Raw genomic sequence first — 20,855 nt, 5'->3', positions numbered from 1 at the left:
ACTGAGGCAACAGGACCTGGTGGAGAATGGAAAAGGTATGTAGTAAATTTCAGGGATGCTTTAACCATTGCAATGCTTTGTGAACACAAGGCATGTCTAGAATTCTGTCCCTGGGCTTCAGGAGAAAAACATGCTGGGAAATTGTATAAAGCATGAGGAGTCACTATGGAATTCAGTCTGAAACGTACAACCTCATCACACCATGAATTTAATCTCTAGACACGTTATGGGGTATAATTCCTGGGAGTCCTTAGAGATGCCGTAATACCACCTAAAATTAACCCTGTTCAAATTCTTGTTTGTGACTGTGCTCCACATTATAAACCATTATTTTCCATTCATATCCGAGCTCAACTATTCTCACAAACCAGTAATTCTGTATTCCTTTCAGAATGACTCGATTGCACTAAAGTTTCTTTGGAAGGTATCTTTGTTTTCTTCAATGCTCTGAAGTGTGAAGTCTATATAATTTGCTAAATGCATCATGTTTACATATGCATAAGCCAGTTACCTCCAAATCACCATCTCCTGCCTGCGCTATTGGCTGGATGCTTAAAGAAAATGAAGCTTAATTTTCTGTAAGCAGCATTCCATGGTTTTTAAATAAGCTTGTGGAGACACAGATAAACTAAATTACTTAGTGTTAACTATCTTGACAGGAATGAGAAGCCAGTGCAAAACAAGCCAGGTGTGCAATCGTTCTAGCATCCCTCAATCACAATAGGTGAAGAAACATGAAAATGATATTCCAGGGACCTCAGGCTGCTGCCAAGCTAAGCTGAGGTTTGAGGTGTTATCAGGGTGGGATAGCAACAATCTATAAACCCAGAGACCCAATTTTGGCATATGGAACCTGGTAATTCCTGTTCTCAGGCAAGGGATGTTGGCGTGATATCTGTGGTGGAAGAATTAGGTCATATTTTTCATAAATTAGTCAGCATGGGTGAAGTTAAGAGCACAGATTTGAGTTATTTTGTCCTGGTGTCAAATGCTCACTTTGGCCTTTATGTGTGTGCTGGCGAGAGAGCTGGAGGCTGGAGTGAGCAAGCCCCCTAGCCTGTTTAGGGACCTTGGTATTCTCAGGTGTATAGTAGAGATCATAGTGTCACCCTCCCAGGGCATCCTGAGGCTTCACTGAGACAATGTATGTCCTTTTATCTATGCTACATCATAGTGTCCCACACACATGCATTTCTCCCTGCCCCTCTCTTCCCCTCAAGTCCATTTTCTGTTTGGCTGGAAGTTATCCCTCTCCATGGTGGCTCTATCTCTCCATAACATCCTCAAAGGTACATACTGGCCCTGACCTGTTTGGCATGTTTATTCCTGGTGCTCTTACGGTAATTGGAGCAGCGTTTTCACCTAAGTATTCACATTCTTCCCTTTATACCTCCTGTAAACACATATTGATGCCGACTTTTGGCCAGGTGCTCTACTGGGAACTCGGGTGAGTATAGATGTGACTACTGCAGAATTCTTACTGCGTCTGACATCAGAGTCCAAAAGAGACAGCAGGTTGTGATACGGCATGGAAAAGTGGAACTGCATGAATAGGGCACTGGGGACACCCCACGGAGGGGGAAGTAGACTCTTCTTGGATGCGTGTTGGGAGAAGATTCCCCAGGTGAACACATATTTGAATGAAACCTTGGTTCTCCAGGAAGGAGGATTCTGAGAGAGAGAGGGCCTGTGTCTTCCTTGTTAAAATTCCACGAACACAGTGGAGGGAAAGCATTCTCCTTTTACAAATTAGGAGAGGGGAGACCAAGCACCAGGCAAGGGCTGTGTCTTAATCATCTTTGTATCCCCCAGAGTGTCTGACTTAGGGAGTGCTGGAATTGAATTTAGACCTGCCCAAGGTCACAGGGCAGAAGGGAGAACAGCACACAGATTGTGTTGATTAAAAAATCCTGCATTTAGGAATTATTTTCTCCCTTTTGGTTTAAAAGAAAAATGTTAGTTTGTAGCATGAGAACAAATGAATTGGTGCAAACTGTCTTGGGTTATAGCTAACAAGTCTCTTACGTTCATTTCACTCAAGCTTTCTCCCACCTCAGGGCTACTACCCTGCACTGCCTTTGCTCACTCACTTATATGTATTTATATTCTGTGTATGCTTGAAGAGGCTCTTGATGCACATAGAAACAAATGCAAATGCAGATTATCTCTCTCCCTTTTAACACATATATAGCATAGAATATACACTATTCTGCACTTTAAGTTGACTTCTCTTGGAGATCTTTGCATCTCATACAGGTAGCTTTATAGTTTTCCACTGGTGGATATACTATAATTGATTTAACCATGGACATTTGAATGTTTCCAGCCTTTTGCTATTTCAAATAATGCTGTTATGGATAGCCTTATACATGCAACTTCTAATGTATTTACATGCATATCCGTAGGTGTTAGTCCCAAAGTGAAATTTTGGGGTCAAAATATCTAGCAACCTTTCTGAATCACTTTGCCATTGTTATATTTCTTATAAAACTCAATATAGAGTTAGGCTTCTCTTTGTGACCTGGTCTGAAAATAAAATCTTATTCTTTTGAGAGGTGAATTTTAACTCATTTAGATTTATTGAAGTAAAAAGTTATGTTTAGTACTGTCAGCTCTGTTATTTTTCCATATTTTCCTTTATGTTTTTAAATATTGTGTCGTAGGGCATGTGTGTGTATCATTCTTCTGATATTCAGGAATGTTCTCACTTAAAACAGTGTGATAAAATTAATATGATTCTTCTCTCTCTTCCCTTCTCCCCCAGTTTAGCCTCCTCTTCATTTCTCCTGACACTCGATCATAGTTGATATGATCATCCTCTTAGGGTTTAACCTTTGTTCAGTGAAATATGTTCAATCTTATATTACTCAGCTTCTAATTCTGTCATTTGACTCCAACTATTATGTTTAAGGCAATCAGTAAACTTGTTGTACTTTGCATCTTCTTCTTCCCTTCCCCTCTTTGTTGTTGTTGTTTGTATCATTTCTTCATTGTCAGGACATGTAGCATTTGCCTTCTTATCTGTCACTCCAGTCTCCATAGTTGTCTAGAGTTCTCTAGTATTTCCTTTGGAAGGGCTCATGAGAACAATAGTTCCTGGTTAACTGTACAGAACTGGTTTTCTGTAGTATTTATGATTGATGGAGAGCACAATTTGATGTAAAATCCTTGGTTCAACTTTCTTTTCTTGGCTGTTTTAAGGATAATGTTCTATTGACTTCCTCCTTTGAATATTGCTGTGCTGAAATCTGAGGACAGACTTATTCCTTTTTTCTCTCATAAGTTACTTGGATATCTTTTCTGCTACTGTGTGGATATATGTGTGTGTGTGTGTGTGTGTGTGTGTATATATATATAAATAAAAAATACTTCATTCATATATATATATATATAAATACTTTAAGTTCTGGGATACATGTACGGAACAGGTATACATGTGCCATGGTGGTTTGCTGCACCCATCAACCTGTCATCTACATTAGGTATTTCTCCTAATGCTATCCTTCCCCTTGCCCCCCACCCCCAATAAGCCCCAGTGTGTGATGTTGCCTTCCCTGTCCCCATATGTTCCCATTTTTCAACTCCCACTTATGAGTGAGAACATACAGTGTTTGGTTTTCTGTTCCTGTGTTAGTTTGCTGAGAATGATGGTTTCCAGCTTCATCTATGTCCCCGCAAAGGACATGAACTCATCCTTTTTGATGGCTGCATAGTATTCCGTGGTGTATATGTGACACATTTTCTTTTCCAGTCTATCACTGATGGACATTTGGGTTGGTTTCAAGTCTTTGCTATTGTGAATAGTGCCACAATAAACATACATGTGCCTGTGTCTTTATAGTAGAATGATTTATAATCCTTTGGGTATATACTCAGTAATGAGATTGCTGGGTCAAATGGTATTTCTAGTTCTAAATCCTTGAGGAATTGCCAAATTATCTTTCACAATGATTGAATTAATTTACACTCCCACCAACAGTGTAAAAGTGTTCCTGTTTCTCCACATCCTCTCCAGCATCTTTTGTTTCCTGACTTTTTAATGAGCACCATTCTAACTGGCATGAGATGGTATCTCATTATGGTTTTGATTTGCATTTCTCTAATGACCAGTGATGATGAGCTTTTTTCATATGTTTTTTGGCCACATAAATGTCTTCCTTTGAAAACTGTCTGTTCATATCCTTTGCCGACTTTTTAATGGGGTTTTTCCTCATAAATTTGTTTATGTTTCTTTTAGATGCTGGATATTAGCCCTTTGTCAGATTGATAGATTGCAAACATTTTCTCCCATTCTGTAGATTTCCCATTCACTCTGATGATAGGTTTTTTGGGTTTTTTTTTGTTTGTTTGTTTGCTTTTTTGCTGAGCAGAAGCTCTTTAGTTTAATTAGATCCCAGTTGTCAATTTTGGCTTTTGTTGCAATTGCTTTTGATGTTTTAGTCATGAAGTCTTTGCCCATGCCTATGTCCTGAATGGTATTGCCTAGGTTTTCTTCTAGGGTTTTTATGGTTTTAGGTCTTACATTTAAATCTTTAATTCATTTTGAGTTAATTTTTGTATAAGGTATAAGAAAAGGGTCCAGCTTTCTGAGTATGGCTAGCCAGTTTTCCCAAAACCATTTATTAAATAGGGAATCCTTTCCCCACTGCTTGTTTTTGGTGGTTCAACATATGCAAATCAATAAACATAAACCATCACATAAAGAGAACCAGTGACAAAAACCACATGATTATCTCAATAGATGCAGAAAAGGCCTTAAATAAAATTCAACAACACTTCATACTAAAAGCATTCAATAAACTAGGTATTGATGGAACATATCTCAAAATAATAAGAGCTATTTATGACAAACCCACAGAAAATATCATACTGAATGGGCAAAAGCTGGAAGCATTCCCTTTGGAAACTGGCATAAGACAAGGATGCCCTATCTTACCATTTGTATTCAACACAGTATTGGAAATTCTGCCCAGGCAATTAGGCAAGAGAAAGAAAAAAAGGGTATTCAAATAGGCAGAGAGGAAGTCAAATTGTCTGTTTGCAGATGGCATGATTGTATATTTAGAAAACCCCATCATCTCATCCCCAAATCTCCTTAAGCTGATAAGCAACTTCAGCAAAGTCACAGGATACAAAATCAATGTGCAAAAATCACAAGCATTCAAATATACAATAATAGCGAAATCATGAGCAAACTCCCATTCACAATTGCTACAAAGAGAATAAAATACCCAGGAATACAACTTACAAGGGATGTGAAGTATCTCTTCAAGGAGAACTATAAACCTCTGCTCAAGGGATTAAGAGAGGACACAAATGGAAGAACATTCCATGCTCATGGATAAGAAGAACAAATATCGTGAAAATAGCCATACTGCCCAAAGTAATTTATAGATTCAATGCCATCCCCATCAAGCTACCAATGACTTTCTTCATAGAATTAGAAAAAACTACTTTAAATTTCATATGGAACCAAAAAAGAGCCCATATAGCCACGATAATCCTAAGCAAAAAGAACAAAGCTGGGAGCATCATGCTACCTGACTTCAAACTATACTACAAGGTTACGGTAACCAAAACAGCATGTTACTGGTACCAAAACAGACATATAGACCAATGGAACAGAACAGAGGCCTCAGAAATAACACCACACATCTACAACCATCTGATCTTTGACAAACCTGATATTTCTTCACTTTTAAAACCCAGTAACTCTATTTAGGTAGATCTTAGTATTGACCGTTCTTGGTCCATTTTCCCTAGCTTATGCTGTGCCTTTTAAACATGTAAATTCAACCCTTATTTCTGGAGTGGTTTAATGAATTGTATTTTAAGTTATGTCTTGTTTCATTGTTGTCTTTTGTTTCTTCAGAGGCTTCAGTTATCCACATATAGGGTTTCCTTTGCCTCTTCTCTCTTGTTGTATGTTACTCTGTAACCTTCTGTAATTCCTTCTTTATTTCCTCTTTATATTGTTCACTCTTCTCATTTCTGGCATCCTTCTCGTATTTTTCCACAGTGTCTGTTCTCCCTTGTGCTTCTCCACTTTGGCTTCATTTTCCCCTAGGTTCTAAATGCTTCCATGCCATTTCCTCATTGACTCCTTATCTCTCCCCTGAGTTCTTGAATACTGCTTTGTTGTCTTTCTTTACAAAGGTGATTGTTTCATTTTAATCCATGGTTTTACACTTGGCCTACATGTTCATCTTTTCCATCTTTCTGCTAAGTGTTCTGTGGTAAGTTTTACTATTTTTCTTTCTTTCAAAACCTAGAACATAGATGCAATGCTGCTCTTTTGCAACTGATTTTAAAAATCAACTTGCCAGCCCCTTAAAAAAAGCTATTATTGGAATAAGTTAGATGATACTGGCCTACCTATTCAAAAGGACGCCCTGCAGATGGAAGGGGAAGAACCAGGCTATCTTTATAGATTCACACTCCAAAGGCACTTGCTTCAGGGATTTACCAGCGACAGATGGCCCCCTATAAAAATGGCTCCTCTGTATGGTCTTGTCTTTTCTGTTTCTATGAAACAGATCAGGTCCAGGGTTTCTTTTATCAGCTGTGCTCACTCTGTCTCTAATTTTTTTTTTTTTTGCCAGACCCAAGTTGTACTTTATGGTGAGCCTCTTGCTTACAGGAAAAATAATTTTGTAGACCCCTTCCGAGATCTGCTGCCTCTAGGCCACTTTGCTCTTTTCTTCCTTCCCTTGTTTTACTTTCCTGTGCAGCTTCTGTTTAATCTGTGCACTCTCCCTTCTTCCAGATCCCTTAGTTCTTGCTGAACAAGAAGTCTATCACTTCAGAAGGAGCTCTTTGCCTATAGGAAGTCTATTTTTGCTGGGTCATTGTGTTTTTATTGGTCCACCTGAACCTTTTAACTTCCATCTGGGTGACTTCTGTTGTACTATTCAAGCCTGGGGATACATCTCCTAGTTTTACTGAAAATAAAATTTAGGGTTTTCTTCCTGGGTACATTGTTGTTTACATATGACATTCAGGAGGGGAAGAGAGAAATTACTAGCTATGTCATGCTGCATTGTTAGATACTGGATCTCTAAATAGGCAATTTAGATCAAATACAGCAGTTTTACTAGAAATAGAGATAATAATAATAGCAAACATTTCATCACTGTGCTAGTCACATGATCCTCTCTGAGCCCAGAGGAGGTCACTTGAGGCTTGAATGCCAGCTACTTTTCATGCCAAGTCACTATACCTAATCATGCCCTCAGGAGAAGGGGAGATGATTGAGAGAGTTACATGACCTGAAGGGTGAGAAGAGTAGTAAGCCATACACCCAAACAAGCAGGATTTGGAATAGCCTAAAATGCCTTTATGGTTTCAAGAGGTAGTTTGTCTCTAGATCCTCATTTATCTATCTTCCTTCTTCATCAGCTTGTTCACTGGAAGCACTATAATGCAGGTGTACTGCTGCATCTGGTCCAGGCATCTCCAGGATTATTCTGTTCTGGTCTCAATTCCAAGTGGGAATTTTCAACTCCAGCTCAATGTCCACCATCTTACCTTAGACTCTGGCACTCCTGGAGATGTTGCTGGACCTTTGTTGCAGGAAAGAGTCAATGCTACCACCCTTCCATCAGCACATATCCCCATGGCACCATCCACTCTAAACCAGGGCAATGGTGGAGTAGTGGGGGGGAATTAAGAGGAACTCATGGTTCTCTGCATTCATTTTAAGTCTATGCCTGATCCTCCCCATGTAATCTGTGAATGAAAGTGTACCAATGTTCTCCTCCCACTCCCAAATGAAAGAGCCACTCCCAGGTTCCAGACACCTCCTAAGATTCCTATCACCTTCAGGATCTGATCTCAAATCCCAAACTTGATCCTCTACCAATTGTGGCTTTCTGCTCCATTAAATAACAATTTAAGTTGTTTAAGTGTAAAAACATACATGCATATTTTGATACTTTTGGGATTGAAAAATATAGAAACTAAAATTTTTCAATAATACTTAGATTTGGTTTTTGAATTTGAGCAGATCAAACTGGACACAAATTGCTCATTAGAAATACAGACTTGTATATACCCTAAAAAGACATCTTCTGTCAACAACCTCTTACAGATATAAGTTCATATATCAGCCCTGGAACAAGCAGTGCTACCTTTGTCAGAAGTCATCCCTTGAGATGTATATATGCATGTATATTATGAAATATAGTGGAATAGCTTAAACAGATATGCAGAACATATATGCATATTTATACAACTTATGATTTATTTATTTATTTTTGAGATGGAGTCTCATTCTGTCACCCAGGCTGGAGTGCAGTGGCGCCATCTTGGCTCACTGCAACCTCCGCCTCCTGGGTTCAAGTGATTCTCCTGCCTCAGCCACCTGAGTAGCTGGGATTACAGGCGTGTGCCACCATGCCTGGCTAATTTTTTGTATTTTGAGTAGAGACAAAGTTTCACCATGTTGGCCAGGCTAGTCTCGAACTCCTGGCCTCAGGTGATCTACCCTCCTCAGCCTTCTAAAGTGCTGGGACTACAGGCATGGGCCACTGCACCTGGCCCCAACTTATGATTTTATATACGTTGATGATTTAGAAATGGTATATTTAATTTGAGCAGAGCATTAAAAAATCACTTTATTCAAAGTGGGCTCCTCATTATTTCTAAGGCCTGCCTAGAATGTCTTCTTCCTAAGTCCTCCCTGCATATGAGCCTCAGCTCAATTCTTGCCTTCTCCAGGAAGCCTTCACTGACTGCTATTGGCCAGTTGAGCTTATACATTAACAAAAGGCAAAATGACTCTCAGACACTCAGTCTGGCTCTCCACAGTGGGAAAGCCCATGAAGGAATTAGGCATCATCACCTAGCCCCTTTCCCAGGACTCTGTTCTTCCCCTCCCCGCAACGGCTCTCTCAGTAGTCCAGGTTGAGCCTGTTTTGCACCCCCATCTCAGAGCATTTGCCATTGCTGATTTTAGGTGAGAACAGCAGTTGTCATTTCTGCAGCTTAGTCTTTATTAGTTGAGGGCCTAAAAAGTCTGGTTGGCCATGAAATCCTTCAGTAAAACTGCTGGTATGATGCTGCTAATCGATTTCAGGTCTCCCATGTAGGAAAATGCTCACCCACTGGCTAGGGAACACAATTAAAGCCAGACTTGGCATTTTAAACCAATATTTTACATATTCAATAATTTTTTTTTTTGCCCCAGAGCGTGAAAATGTCTGTGGATTTTATCAGAAGCCTTAAAAGCTTATTTCATCTAGCTAACTTCCCTGATCTAGATTATTCAGGGAGAAAAAAAATAAGCGTTATTCCACTCATGCACATTTACAGATGTTATACAAGTTCTAAATGTGTTTCTTTTTCCACATGAAAGATTATCATTAGAATCAAGGGAAACATTAAAGTCTCCTCAAATCAGCTTACCTAGAATAGTCTTAATGGGTTTAATAGGGAAATTTATCCATCTTTGCTTGTAGATTGTACCATTAATTAGTATAACTCATCTTTTTCCAAGTTTAATGTCAGTATTTTAAACTCTTCCAAAGATTGCTTTTTAAAGACTTTATTAGCAAGTTCCTGAATAATAACACCTAATTCCTTTGCTCATGCCTGTTTTTACATAAAATGATGCATTCTCTAAGGATAAGAGAACATGCATATATATTGATGTTTTAGGCAGTGAAAAGTAAAAGCTGGAATTACATATAACGCAATTTAATTTGAGCAGGCATAACCTGGCTCAAAGATCTCTGTTAGATGATCTCCAATTAGAAAGGCAATTCACCTTGTATATGTTTTTTAAATCCCCTCAGTAAGCTCCTATTGTGTTTTCTATTACAAAACTGCTTATGGCAAGGAGCCTATTATCTATCAGCCTCTCAAGGGTAAGTGTTCCCAGCCTCTGATGTTCCTTGGAAGAGACTAAATAGTGGCTGCCTGTCCAGTATTTGAAAGTAAAATGCTCACCACAATCATTATTTCCATTTTACAGATGAAAAAGCAGGGGATCAGAGAACAGCAGGAGCTTGCGTGAAGAGCAATAACTTGTACACTGAGGGCTGTGAGAGCTGGAAGTCTGAGGGAGTGTCGGTCCCAACCTTGCACTCAAGTGCATGATCTGTATCTTGTGGAGGAGGTGCTCAGCATGCCTAGTGGAACAGCAGACACAGATGCCTTTGGGGAAAATGGGGTTGTCACAGATGAGCAGATGAGTGAACCTCTAGTTGAGAGAGCTGGGCTTGAATTCTAGTTTTGCCGTTTACCATCCATAGGACTTGGGAGATATCATCCACCTTCTCTGAAAAGCAGTAGAAAAGATTCCTATCTTGCTGGATGGCTTCATGTGGTGGTTTCGTGTGAAAACATCACATGCATGATCTTGATTCCCATACTTTTCTATTTGATGGATCACCATGCTGCTCTGGGTCCACAAACACAAATCAGATCACAGCCAACAGCTACTGAGTATGGCCTGGCGCTACCACACGGCAAGCCTAGTGCTGAGCACTTAAGTGCATTCTATTATAGTTTCATTCTCCCCGTGATCCTAATACTAGTTCTGTTATCACCTTCATTCTAGAGATGAGGAAACTGAAGATTAAAAAGTAACATGTCCATAGTCTCAGTGAGGATGGCACCACTGGGATCTGCATTCAGCCCTGTCTGACTCCAGAGTCTACTTTTTGTTTTTATCTTTTATTTACTTTTTGAGATGGAGTTTCCCTTTGTCTTCTAGGCTGGAGTGCAGTGGCATGATCTTGGCTCACTGTAAACTCAGCCTTCACAGTAGCTGGGATTACAGGCGCCTGCCACCACGCCCAGATGATTTTTGTATTTTTAGAAGAGACAGGGTTTCACCATGTTGGCCAGGCTGGTCTCAAACTCCTGACCTCAAGTGATTCGGTCTCCCAAAGTGCTGGGATTACAGGCATGAGCCGCCATGCTTTTAAGCTTTTAAGGCAGAATGACTGTGTGAAGCAGAATCAACCTTCACCTGTTTGCATTCAAGTTTATTGGGGCCCATGTTCCTAAGGGAATTGTAGACTCACTCACTCTCCACATTCATGCTCCCATGGCATGCAGCATCTTCTCCTTGGTGTTCCTACACGTTTTGTCCAGCACTGGGGCACCTTCTCTTTGCTTAGATATTGAATGACAGGAGGGACCTGGTCCTTGTTGGTGAGGAGGAGCCTACCGTCCTGTACTGGGAGACAGAAACTTGCTGTTGAAGGCGTCCAGCAGCCTGAGAACACCACGATGCAGGGAAAAGACCCAACCCAGGCAAGGCAGTTCAGGAAGGCACCCTTGTGTTTGCTTGAACCCAGACTCTGGGAAGTATTATTTCATCTCAACTCATCTCTGCTCTAAGGAAGGCTCAGCTGGACCTTCTACAGGAGCTACTAATTGCAAACACTCTGAGCACATTGATCCAGGGCTGCTCTGATTAAGTAATTATTCACAACAGCACCTAGGAGGGCTGAAGGAGATTAGTTTGAAAGAATCAGCATCAGGTCTCCATTTCTGAGAGGCCTCCCAGCCTGCTCCCAAAGAGAACTTGAGTTTCGCCCAACTCCTTAATCACCTTTGGAGGCACTAAAGTTTAAATTAAATTCTGATTGTCTTCATATTCACTTCTGCTAAAGCCCTGAGATTGCATTGGTGAGGTTTGCCTGAGAGAGGGGGGCTGGTCCTGTGACAGAAGGGGAGGAGTGGGGTAGGGTTATTTTTATCCTTTGGTTCTTTAGCTGAAAGATTTCATGCATTACAAGAATATACCAGTAATTGGTTCTCCAGCAGAGGTTTACAGATATTCTCTGATGCCTGTGTGTCAGATTTGCCATTTTCGGACATCCCCAATTGGGTGTTCAAATGTGGCTTCAGTTAGGATTTCTAACAGAGACACGCTTACTCACACTTGCTCACTACTTCTTACTCTATTAGATAGTAACACTATAGCTTTGAATAAAGGATTTCTATCCTGTCTCCCTTTCCATTTTTTATCTCATCTCCCAAATGTTTTTTATCCCATGATTGTTTCCTTGTCTTCCCCTTTTTTGTCAAATCCTCAGAAAGGGCTTTTTAGACTGTCATTCAGCCCCTGAAGTCATCAATGAGCTGAGACCAGCATGGAACGCCAGTTATAGCCTTTGGGAGCATTTTTCAAAGACGCTTCGATTTCCTAACTCCTATCTCTCCACTTTCAAAACCAATACCTATTTTGAAACTTCCTCACTAGCTCTTCACTAGCCCCTGGCTTTGTCTGAGGGAAGACACAGGGGCCAGGGAGAAGGGGACAATGGTGTCCCAGGGTACAGGCAGAGCCAGACCACTGGCACTCATCCAGGTAAGAAGCAATCCCTCTTTCCTCCAAAGGCTACTGTCTGGGGAGTCTAACTGCCACATAAGCAAATACTAATAACTTAGAGCTCCCCTTCCCCCTTACAACCCCACCAAGGCTGCAGTAACCCTGGAGCAGCTTCTCTGTGCTACAGTATTGGCAATAGTGCCTCCTTCTCCCTCCGATCAGCTGCGTTCCTCATGCTGCACTCCAAGCTTTGTTTTAACACTGTCTGCATTCAAATCCAGTCTAGCTTAAAGCCCTTTAAAGCTCCATGCCTTGGGTGGAGGGGGCAAAGGTGGCCAGGTGGAGAGCGATCACATTTTCTTCCCAGGGCTATGTACTTTCCATGGAGACTGAATGTGCCTTATTTACACTTGCTTATTGCATTTTGTTCATATTTTCCAAACAGACAGGAAAAGTCCACCGGGAGAGCACCAAATTACCTGGGCCCTTCTCTGCCTGAGTGCTGTGCTTTCCTGGGGGAGGGAGCTGTCTTTTTCCACATTTTGGAGTAATGTGCAATGGCACTATACTTTTCTCTAATGAAGCCCCAGTGGCCACATGTGACACAGGCAGCAGGCTGTTTGCAGTTCTTCCAAAAGACCATTGTTCTCACACCAAAGCTGACAAAGGCGAGAGCCTACTTGCTTTCCCTCTATCCTATATTGCTCAGCAAGCTACCTCACCTGCATCATTGGCAGAGCTTCCTACACAAGGCAAGGCCTGACATTTTGATTTTTTTCAACCCAGAGTATGGACGAAGTATATGAATTGTTAGGTTAGTATTCACTGCCCACAAGACCAACATACCCAGGAAGTAAGTCCTGCATATGGGGATGGCCCAGCAAGATGACTGCCCGATTCAAATCCTGTCTCTTCCACTTAATAGTTATTCGACGCCGGGAGTCTGTGATCTATTGTTCATTCATTTAAAATATACTTACGTTGTAAATATATTTTTGACCAACTGTTACATACCACCTTAGAGCAAGTGCTAAGAATACAGGTGTGGGGAAGTCAGACCAATCTCCCAATCCTGGAACTTATCCACAGCAGACAGATATTGCAACCTGTATTTCTTGGACTTCTACTGACCCACCTGTAAAATAAGGAGAGATGTTATTCTTTATATCACAAGCATCTCCTCAGGCTTAAAAAAAAACATAACCATAAAATTCTAACATATTATGCAGACAGTTGAGATATGAGAAGGGGAATATAAATTTATTGAGTTCCTGCTATATGCCAGTAGCTGTGAGCTATGTTTTACTAATATTGTCTCATCGTATTCCATGTAGTGATGCTATGAGCTAAGTTTTATTACACCATTTTGCAGATGGAAAAATTGAAGTTTACAAAAGACAGTAAAAGGGTGATTGTATTCAGTCAGTAGGTGTGTATTGAGAAATTTCTTCATGCCAGGAACTGACTGTGTTAGATGCTGGGTCCTCAGTGCTGGGCAGAGTCAGGGCATGTTTTATGTTGTTATGATCTAGGGGAGAAATGGGCACTGAATGAGATGGGTGTTATGAATGCCATCAGAGAAACAAGGCATTAGGAGCACAGAAAAGGGGAAACTCAAGTTTGAGGAGTAGGGAAGTCCTCCAAGAAAATGTCACTCTAAAGCCGAGATCTGATGGAGGAATTGGCATTACAAAGGCAGTGGGAAGAGGTGTTTGTTTCCCAGTGGAAGAGTGTGTCGGAAGGGCAGTAAGGCCAGAGCATGAAGGTTGAGGAGGAATAGATATAGAAGAGAGATTCGGTTTTTCAGTGAGTGTGTCCTGCAGGCCATTTAGCTCACATTATGGAGTTTGGACTTAACCTACAGAATAACTGGAGCCTCTGACGTGTCTCAAGCAGGAGGGTGACTTGATCAAATGCCCGTTTTAGAAAGATCACTTTGGTTGCTGGATGGAGAAGGGAACATGGTGGGGAGGGGACAAGATGGGAGACCGATTAAGAGCCTGTTCCAGTTATCCTGGTGGGAGCTAGTGGTAGCATTGGAGACTAGAATAGAGGCAGTGGAGATAAGAAGGAGTGAACTTTTTCACTGTGAACCAGGACAATTTCCAAGTGTTTGCCCTGAGAATATGAGTATCTGCTGGTACTATTTTCTGACAATGGGAAGAAGCAGATATGAGGCCAGGGAGTGGATTCCAGAGACGTGGCTCACACACCAGCCCTGTTGGAGCAGATGGAGATTGTGTAAAAATGATACGTCACAACCTGTAGAAACAGGAGGGCAAGTGGGGAAACATCATTGAGAAGTAGTGTGTCTGGAGTTGGCTCCTTCCATTGGGTTCGTGGTCTCGCTGACTTCAAGAATGAAGCCATGGACCTTTGCGGTGAGTGTTACAGCTCTTAAAGATGGCATGGACCCAAAGAGTGAGCAGTAGCAAGGTTTATTGTTAAGAGCAAAAGAACAAAGCTTCCATAGTGTGGAAGGGGAACTGAGCGGGTTGCTGCTGCTGGCTGGGTTGGCTAGCTTTTATTCCTTTATTTGTCCCCTCCCATGTTCTGTTTCTGTCCCATCAGAGTGTCCTTTTTTCAATCCTCCCTATGATAGACTACTTTTAGGATCCTGCCAATTGGTGCATTTTACAATCCCCTTGCTAGCTACAGAGTGCTGATTGGTGCATTTTATAATCCTCTTGCTAGCTACAGAGTGCTGATTGGCACGTTTTTACAGAGTACTGATTGGTGCCTTTTACAATCCCCTTGCTAGCTACAAAGCACTGATTGGTGCATTTTACAATCCTCTTGTAAAACAGAAAAGTTCTCCAAGTCCCCACTCGACTCACAAAGTCTAGCTGGCTTCACCTCTCAGTAGGATGCTGAGGAGAGAATTTGGGAGCACAAGAGCAATGAAAAGCAAGCTGAAACCAGAATGGAGGGTGGAGGGAATGTAATTGAAAATGGGAGAATTAGAGGGCTAGCTGGCATATGTCCACCCAGGAGGGTAAGGAGAGCACAAAAAAGCAGGTCTTGGTCTTCGTGATTAATCCAAATCCTCTCCCAAGAAAGCACTGTCTTTTCCTCTGAAGAGTCTGATACTGGTAGCCCAAGTGCCATGCTCCTCTCGCCAGGACCCCTCTCTAGAAATTGCCGGGATTGCCACAGGGTAGAATGCCAGAATGGCACCAGAATAGCAGGGGGATATATGACTATATTTTTTACCCCACAAACATTACTTTTCCCTAGGAATGTACTAAGTGTGTGGGATGTGTCCTCCAGGTCCCCACTTCTGACAGCATCAGTCCCCCGCTCACACCTTTATTGGGGGCGGTGATGAGCGCCTTAAAAGGCGGGCACTTTTCTCCCATCACCGGCCTGTGTGTTGTGGCTGGAATACCAAATCTGAACAAATAGCCCTCTGCAGGCTGTTGCCTTTGATTATTTCCTTCTTTGGGATGTATCAAGCTCCAGGCAATCTGTGCCTGACTTTCTTCTCATAAGGACCATTTGGTTGAAGATGCTGTGAGTGAACGGGGCCCAGTAATTGAGAGCCTCCTCTCTCCATTTCGGGTTTCTGATCTCTCTCGACCCACGCCAGTGGCTCCCTGCTAGTGGACTTGTCCCTGAGTGACAGATTCATTCTTTCAGGATTCCAGTGCCTGATCCTATCAGACATCCAAGGCTTGTGTACTTTGGGGAGCCTGTGGAAAATCCAGCAGTCTTGTAAGGATACAGATTACCTGCACGTCTGTCAGGATTTAGTTAAACACGACTGACTAATTTATCTTGAAGCATGAGATTTCCTCTGCACGTTGACTTGGCAATTTTCTCTGTTCAGAGAACATTTAGAATAGATGGTGTGCATGGCAATAGAGAAAAAATAGAGGCTATTAATTTCCCATTTTCAAATGTTAAATTGACTATGGAGTGCACAACCTATTTCCCTTAGAAAAACGGGCCACATTCTCTCCTGCTTAGAGCAGGGCAGTGTCAGAAAAGTGAACAGCTAGGTTCACAAGGTTCTGAGTTGGGGCCAATAAGCGTGTCGGGAGGGCCTGCTCCTGAGAATCTGCCTTGGCATCTGGGCTAAGCCAGGATTCTCCACCTTCATAACAATAACTACCTTCCCTACTATTTGGGAGCATGACTTAGCAAGAGATTCTGGTTCCTGGTTTGTGGGGGCTTATCTTCTTTCTCAGCTCATCTTAAACAGCTGAAGGGAAGAAGTATGGGAACAAACTTGGATGGCAGAATATCATGATGATGCTCCAGAAAGTTCGCTCAAAATGATCGCTAACCTGATTCAGTGCTGCCCAGCACAACAGCCTGCTGTGGTGGTAAGATTCTGCATCTGTGCTGTCCAGTGTGGAGGTCACTAGCTGTGTGGGGCTGTTGAATGCAGTGGTGCAACTGAGGAACTATCTATTAGATTTTTTAAAATTTTTATTTTTGAGACTGAGTTTCTGCTCTTGTTGCCTAGGCTGGAGTGCAGAGGCACAATCTCAGCTCACCACAACCTCTGCCTCCCAGGTTCAAGCGATTCTCCTGCCTCAGCCTCCCAAGTAGCTGGGATCACAGGCATGCACCACCATGACTGGCTAATTTTGTATTTTGAGCAGAGACAGGGTTTTACCATGTTGGCCAGGCTGGTCTAGACCTCCTGACCTCAGGTGATCCACTGCCTCCCAAAGTGCTGGGATTACAGGCGTGAGCCACCACACCTGGCCTAAGTTTTAATTAATGTAAATAGCCATATATGGCTAATGGCAGCTTACTAGATAACACAAGCATCTACTTTTACTTATTTCCTATGTGGCTAAAGCCAGTTGTGTGTAGGTGGATTTGTTGTTGGTTTTCTGAATGCTGTGATGCTAGCCCTAATGTTAACTATAACTCTTTAGTTTAAAAATAGCGATAGCAATAATAAAATCATAGGTGGCACATACTGAGTAATTACCATATATCATGTACTTTGCTAAGAACTTTATATACATTGTCTGATTTATAGTTATATAACCATATTATCCCAAGTTTTACAGATAAGGAAGCCGAGGTGCTGGAGGCTCACTGACTTGTCTGAGGTCACCCAGCCAGTGAGTGGCAAAGCTGGGATTCATTCCAGCCAGCGTGACTCCTGAGAAGTTATTCTTTGCTGCCTGTCGAGACATTTCTCAGTGCTGTTTCCTGGCTGGTGTTTTAAAATACAGCCAAACCCTGGTTATTAAAAGCCAGGCAGTGTTTTAAGGTCATTAAAAACTGGGGTATAAACACTGGACACTCAATCATTCCATGCTTTGCAGAGTGTAGAGTCTGGATCCTACCTGGACAGAAGGCAGTGTCGTAAATGAGAGTCCTCAGGTTGCAGAGAACCAGTCAGGGCCTGGTCACCTTTCTTTTAATATGGAGGGTGGAGAAAGACCTTTTCTGCGTGAGCTCTGGGAAGCTGGGTTCTCCGTCAAGCCCTAGGGTGAGAAATGGGCTTGCCTGATAAGCCCATGTGGATGCGAAAAATGAGGACAGGATCTGCGTGGTATTATTTTCTTCTGGAGAAGTTTCACCTTGTCCTTTGCAAGGCAGGCCGATGGGGGTTGATCACCTTAATTCAATCAGGGCCTGCATTGATTGAAGGCTAGCTTGGAGTTTTGGTGAGACTGTGTCTACTCCTTTTTCATCACTGTCCCTATGGCTTCCAGTGAAGACCCCAGGGATTCCCCCAGGCTCCCTCTGCACTGGTAGGTTCTGAGCCCTAATCTGTGTCTCTTGAGCACCATGAGATATTCAGAACTTGACTGTGCCTTGTAACAGCATTTGTGCTTAACTACTTAGCAGCCTGCTCCTGTAGCTTTAGAATTTGGGAGAAGTTACAGATGTGGGGTTCTGTTCTTTGTCCCTTTTTACTCATTGGAATTTTGGCTCCTCAGATCTTTAATTTGTCTCTCTAGATGCTAACGGCCCCAAACTCATTGCTGGGTTCTCTGGGTCTTGGTAGCGGCCTACTGCCTGGACCCTTTGCAGGTTTTCTCAGTACCAAGAATTAGTGTATGCCCTGAGGGAAGAGGGAGGGGCTAGGGAAAGTCAACTCCTTTCTCTGCACCATTTTTAATCCTTTGGGATTTCTTTCCTCAAGTTTTAGCACTCTATAAGACCTTCAAATAGCTTGCACCTACCTACTCACCTGCCCACCCATCCATCTGTCTGGATTTTCTTGTTCTCAGGAGTGTCTGCCCCAGTGATTCTGTCTTACCCTAAGAAATGAGCTAAATAGTTATAGATGGGCTGAAAGGACTCTTTCATGGAGAAGGCATCCATTTGTTTATAGTGGAAAGTCAAGAATGAGACCATTGGAAGGCTAGCAAAACAGGCCCAATCCCCAAAACCAAACCTTGGGCTAAAACAAAATTGGGAGTCTGCTGTTAATAGGATCTTTTGGTGTCCTAAGCAGCCTCTCTCTAAGAGCATTAGCTGTGCCTAGGTGTTAATCTCTTGACATGAGTTTTGTGGAAAATGTAATCTACTCTGGCAAAACTGCAAGAGCAAGCTTTATGCAGTTAGCAAAAGTGATCTGTGATCGTCTTCAGAGGATGCTGCACAATTATGAGACTGCCGCAGCCTGCTTTCACAGCACAGAGGCCATCTAAATTCAAGTTCTGAACAATGGCTGCTTGTCCTGGGGGTCTAGGCTCTCTTTTTGTCCCACTCTTTGTGCTAACAGCATCTTTGGGGTGTTTTCCACGTGAAGTAACAGTTATATCATGGTTGGATAGAAAGGTTTGCTTTGAACATGGCTTTGCCAGTAGCCCTACACACAGAGGGCAGAAAGCCCCCAGACCCATTGTCTGTTCTGTTTGCTTTTCTCTAGCCTGTACAGACAAGGAGTTGCGGAACCTTGCCTCCCGGCTGAAGGACTGGTTTGGAGCTCTTCACGAGGACGCGAACAGAGTCATCAAGCCCACCAGCTCCAACACAGCCCAAGGCAGTAAGGCCATTTTACTTTTGCTCATTTATTTCATTTTAAATATCACGTTTCCTCAATTTATTAGACAGTGATTTAGGGTTAGCAATGTCATTTGGGGGTGAAAAACACCCACTACCTTAAATATATACTTTGACTTTATGTCCCAATCTCAAAAAAGTTGGATTAAAAAATGTTTAGTATAGGCACTTTGAAAAACATATATGATCTCACCATTTTAATGACCGTGAGCATGCTGTGGTACCTACTTTGAGGTTTTCTTCGGTGTCATATATGAAACTGTGTGTGTGTTTATAATAACAAAGTTTGGATCATACTTTCCAGACTGTTTTATGATCGTTTACCATGTAGAAATGTGACCATCTTTTCATGTTGTGAATTGTATTCTGCTGATAGCTACACAGAATCCCAGTTTATGGAGATAACAATTTACTTAATTTGATCTTTATTTTGGGACACTGAGGTTGTTGCCCATGTTAGGCTAATAGAAGTGACACTGTAGCAAACGTATTTGGTGCTATGTCTTTTTGTACAATAGTCAGACTGCACATTGTCTTCCACAGAAACTCCCAGATAGGTGTCCCCTCTTCCCATCCATAACATGCAAATTGCTCAACGAGCCTCCCTCCAGCATCAGGTGATGAGTTGGCAGAGACCATACTCAGCTTGTCATAAGTTGCAGAGAACACTGAGAGCGGGTCCTCACATTTGCACGTCGATGGAGTCTCTTTGATGCCTTAATTCAAAGGCAGTTAGGGATAGGCTACTCCACACTGTGGCCAATGAGCACAGAATAGTTTACTAAACACAATTATTTGATATATGTAGTTTGGCCGCAGCCTTTTCTATTTAGCCATTCTGATATTATTTGGTCAAAATATAAAAGCACATCATTTAAAACAGCATTTCACCTGATCCCATGCTTGTTTGGAATTTCTGAAAGTAATGCTCCTGGATTGAATGTAGTAAGTAAGAAGTTAGAGTAGCAACTGTTGAGATTCTGAGTTTGACCAGCATCTGTTTTTCAGCCAAAACAAAAAATGATCTCCTTAATTTTTAGTTATTTTTGGCTGCTCATAGAGATATCAGTGGAGAACATCAATCCAGGGGACAATTATTTTAATAGTTGGGATCTTTTACCTTAAGGAAAAAATAGCTTTTAAGTGTCCCCAAAGTGGTTCTTGGTGGCTGGGTCTGTTGGAAAAGCAAAATAAGATTTTTTTCCCCTGGATCCACTAGGAGCAGCCTGACCCTTGGGTTTTCTGAACAACCTTTCAACAAAGAGTAGATTGATGTGAGGAGAGCAGCTGCTTGCAGCCTCCAGTCTCTGGAGATTTCTCCAAAAGACCTGCCTTTTCCCAGAAGCAAATTGAGTCCCCTACGAGGCTTTTAGGTTTGATATCCTGAAGCAACTGGAGTGAAGGGAATGTTAAAGAATGATACTTGGTTAGCCCAGAAGGCCAGAGGAGTCAGCTGCATTTGAGTCTAGGAGTTCTGAAGGGGAAACCCTGGAACCTGCTTGGTCTTGCACTCTTGGGGCCAACAAGAAGGGCTGCTGTCCTTTCCCCTGCATGACAGGCAGCCACAGATGTCAAGATGCAGGCA

At 42.1% G+C, this 20,855-nt stretch overlaps 1 protein-coding gene across 1 annotated transcript in view; it reads left to right on the top strand.

Moving 5' to 3' along the window:
- SPOCK1 (sparc/osteonectin, cwcv and kazal-like domains proteoglycan (testican) 1) overlaps positions 1-20,855 on the top strand; it is a gene marked incomplete at its 5' end in the record, with an annotated part of 536,813 nt that overhangs the window by 500,345 nt on the left and 15,613 nt on the right. The window contains one exon of the mRNA XM_011969295.1: positions 19,137-19,253. Coding sequence (XP_011824685.1) covers positions 19,137-19,253 — 117 coding nt within the window. The remainder of the gene's footprint in view (positions 1-19,136; positions 19,254-20,855) is intronic.

The sequence above is a fragment of the Mandrillus leucophaeus genome, unplaced genomic scaffold (assembly GCF_000951045.1).
Source record: "Mandrillus leucophaeus isolate KB7577 unplaced genomic scaffold, Mleu.le_1.0 Scaffold88, whole genome shotgun sequence".
In the NCBI taxonomy this organism is placed as follows: Eukaryota; Metazoa; Chordata; class Mammalia; order Primates; family Cercopithecidae; genus Mandrillus; species Mandrillus leucophaeus.
This window is presented reverse-complemented; position numbering and strand designations above follow the sequence as displayed.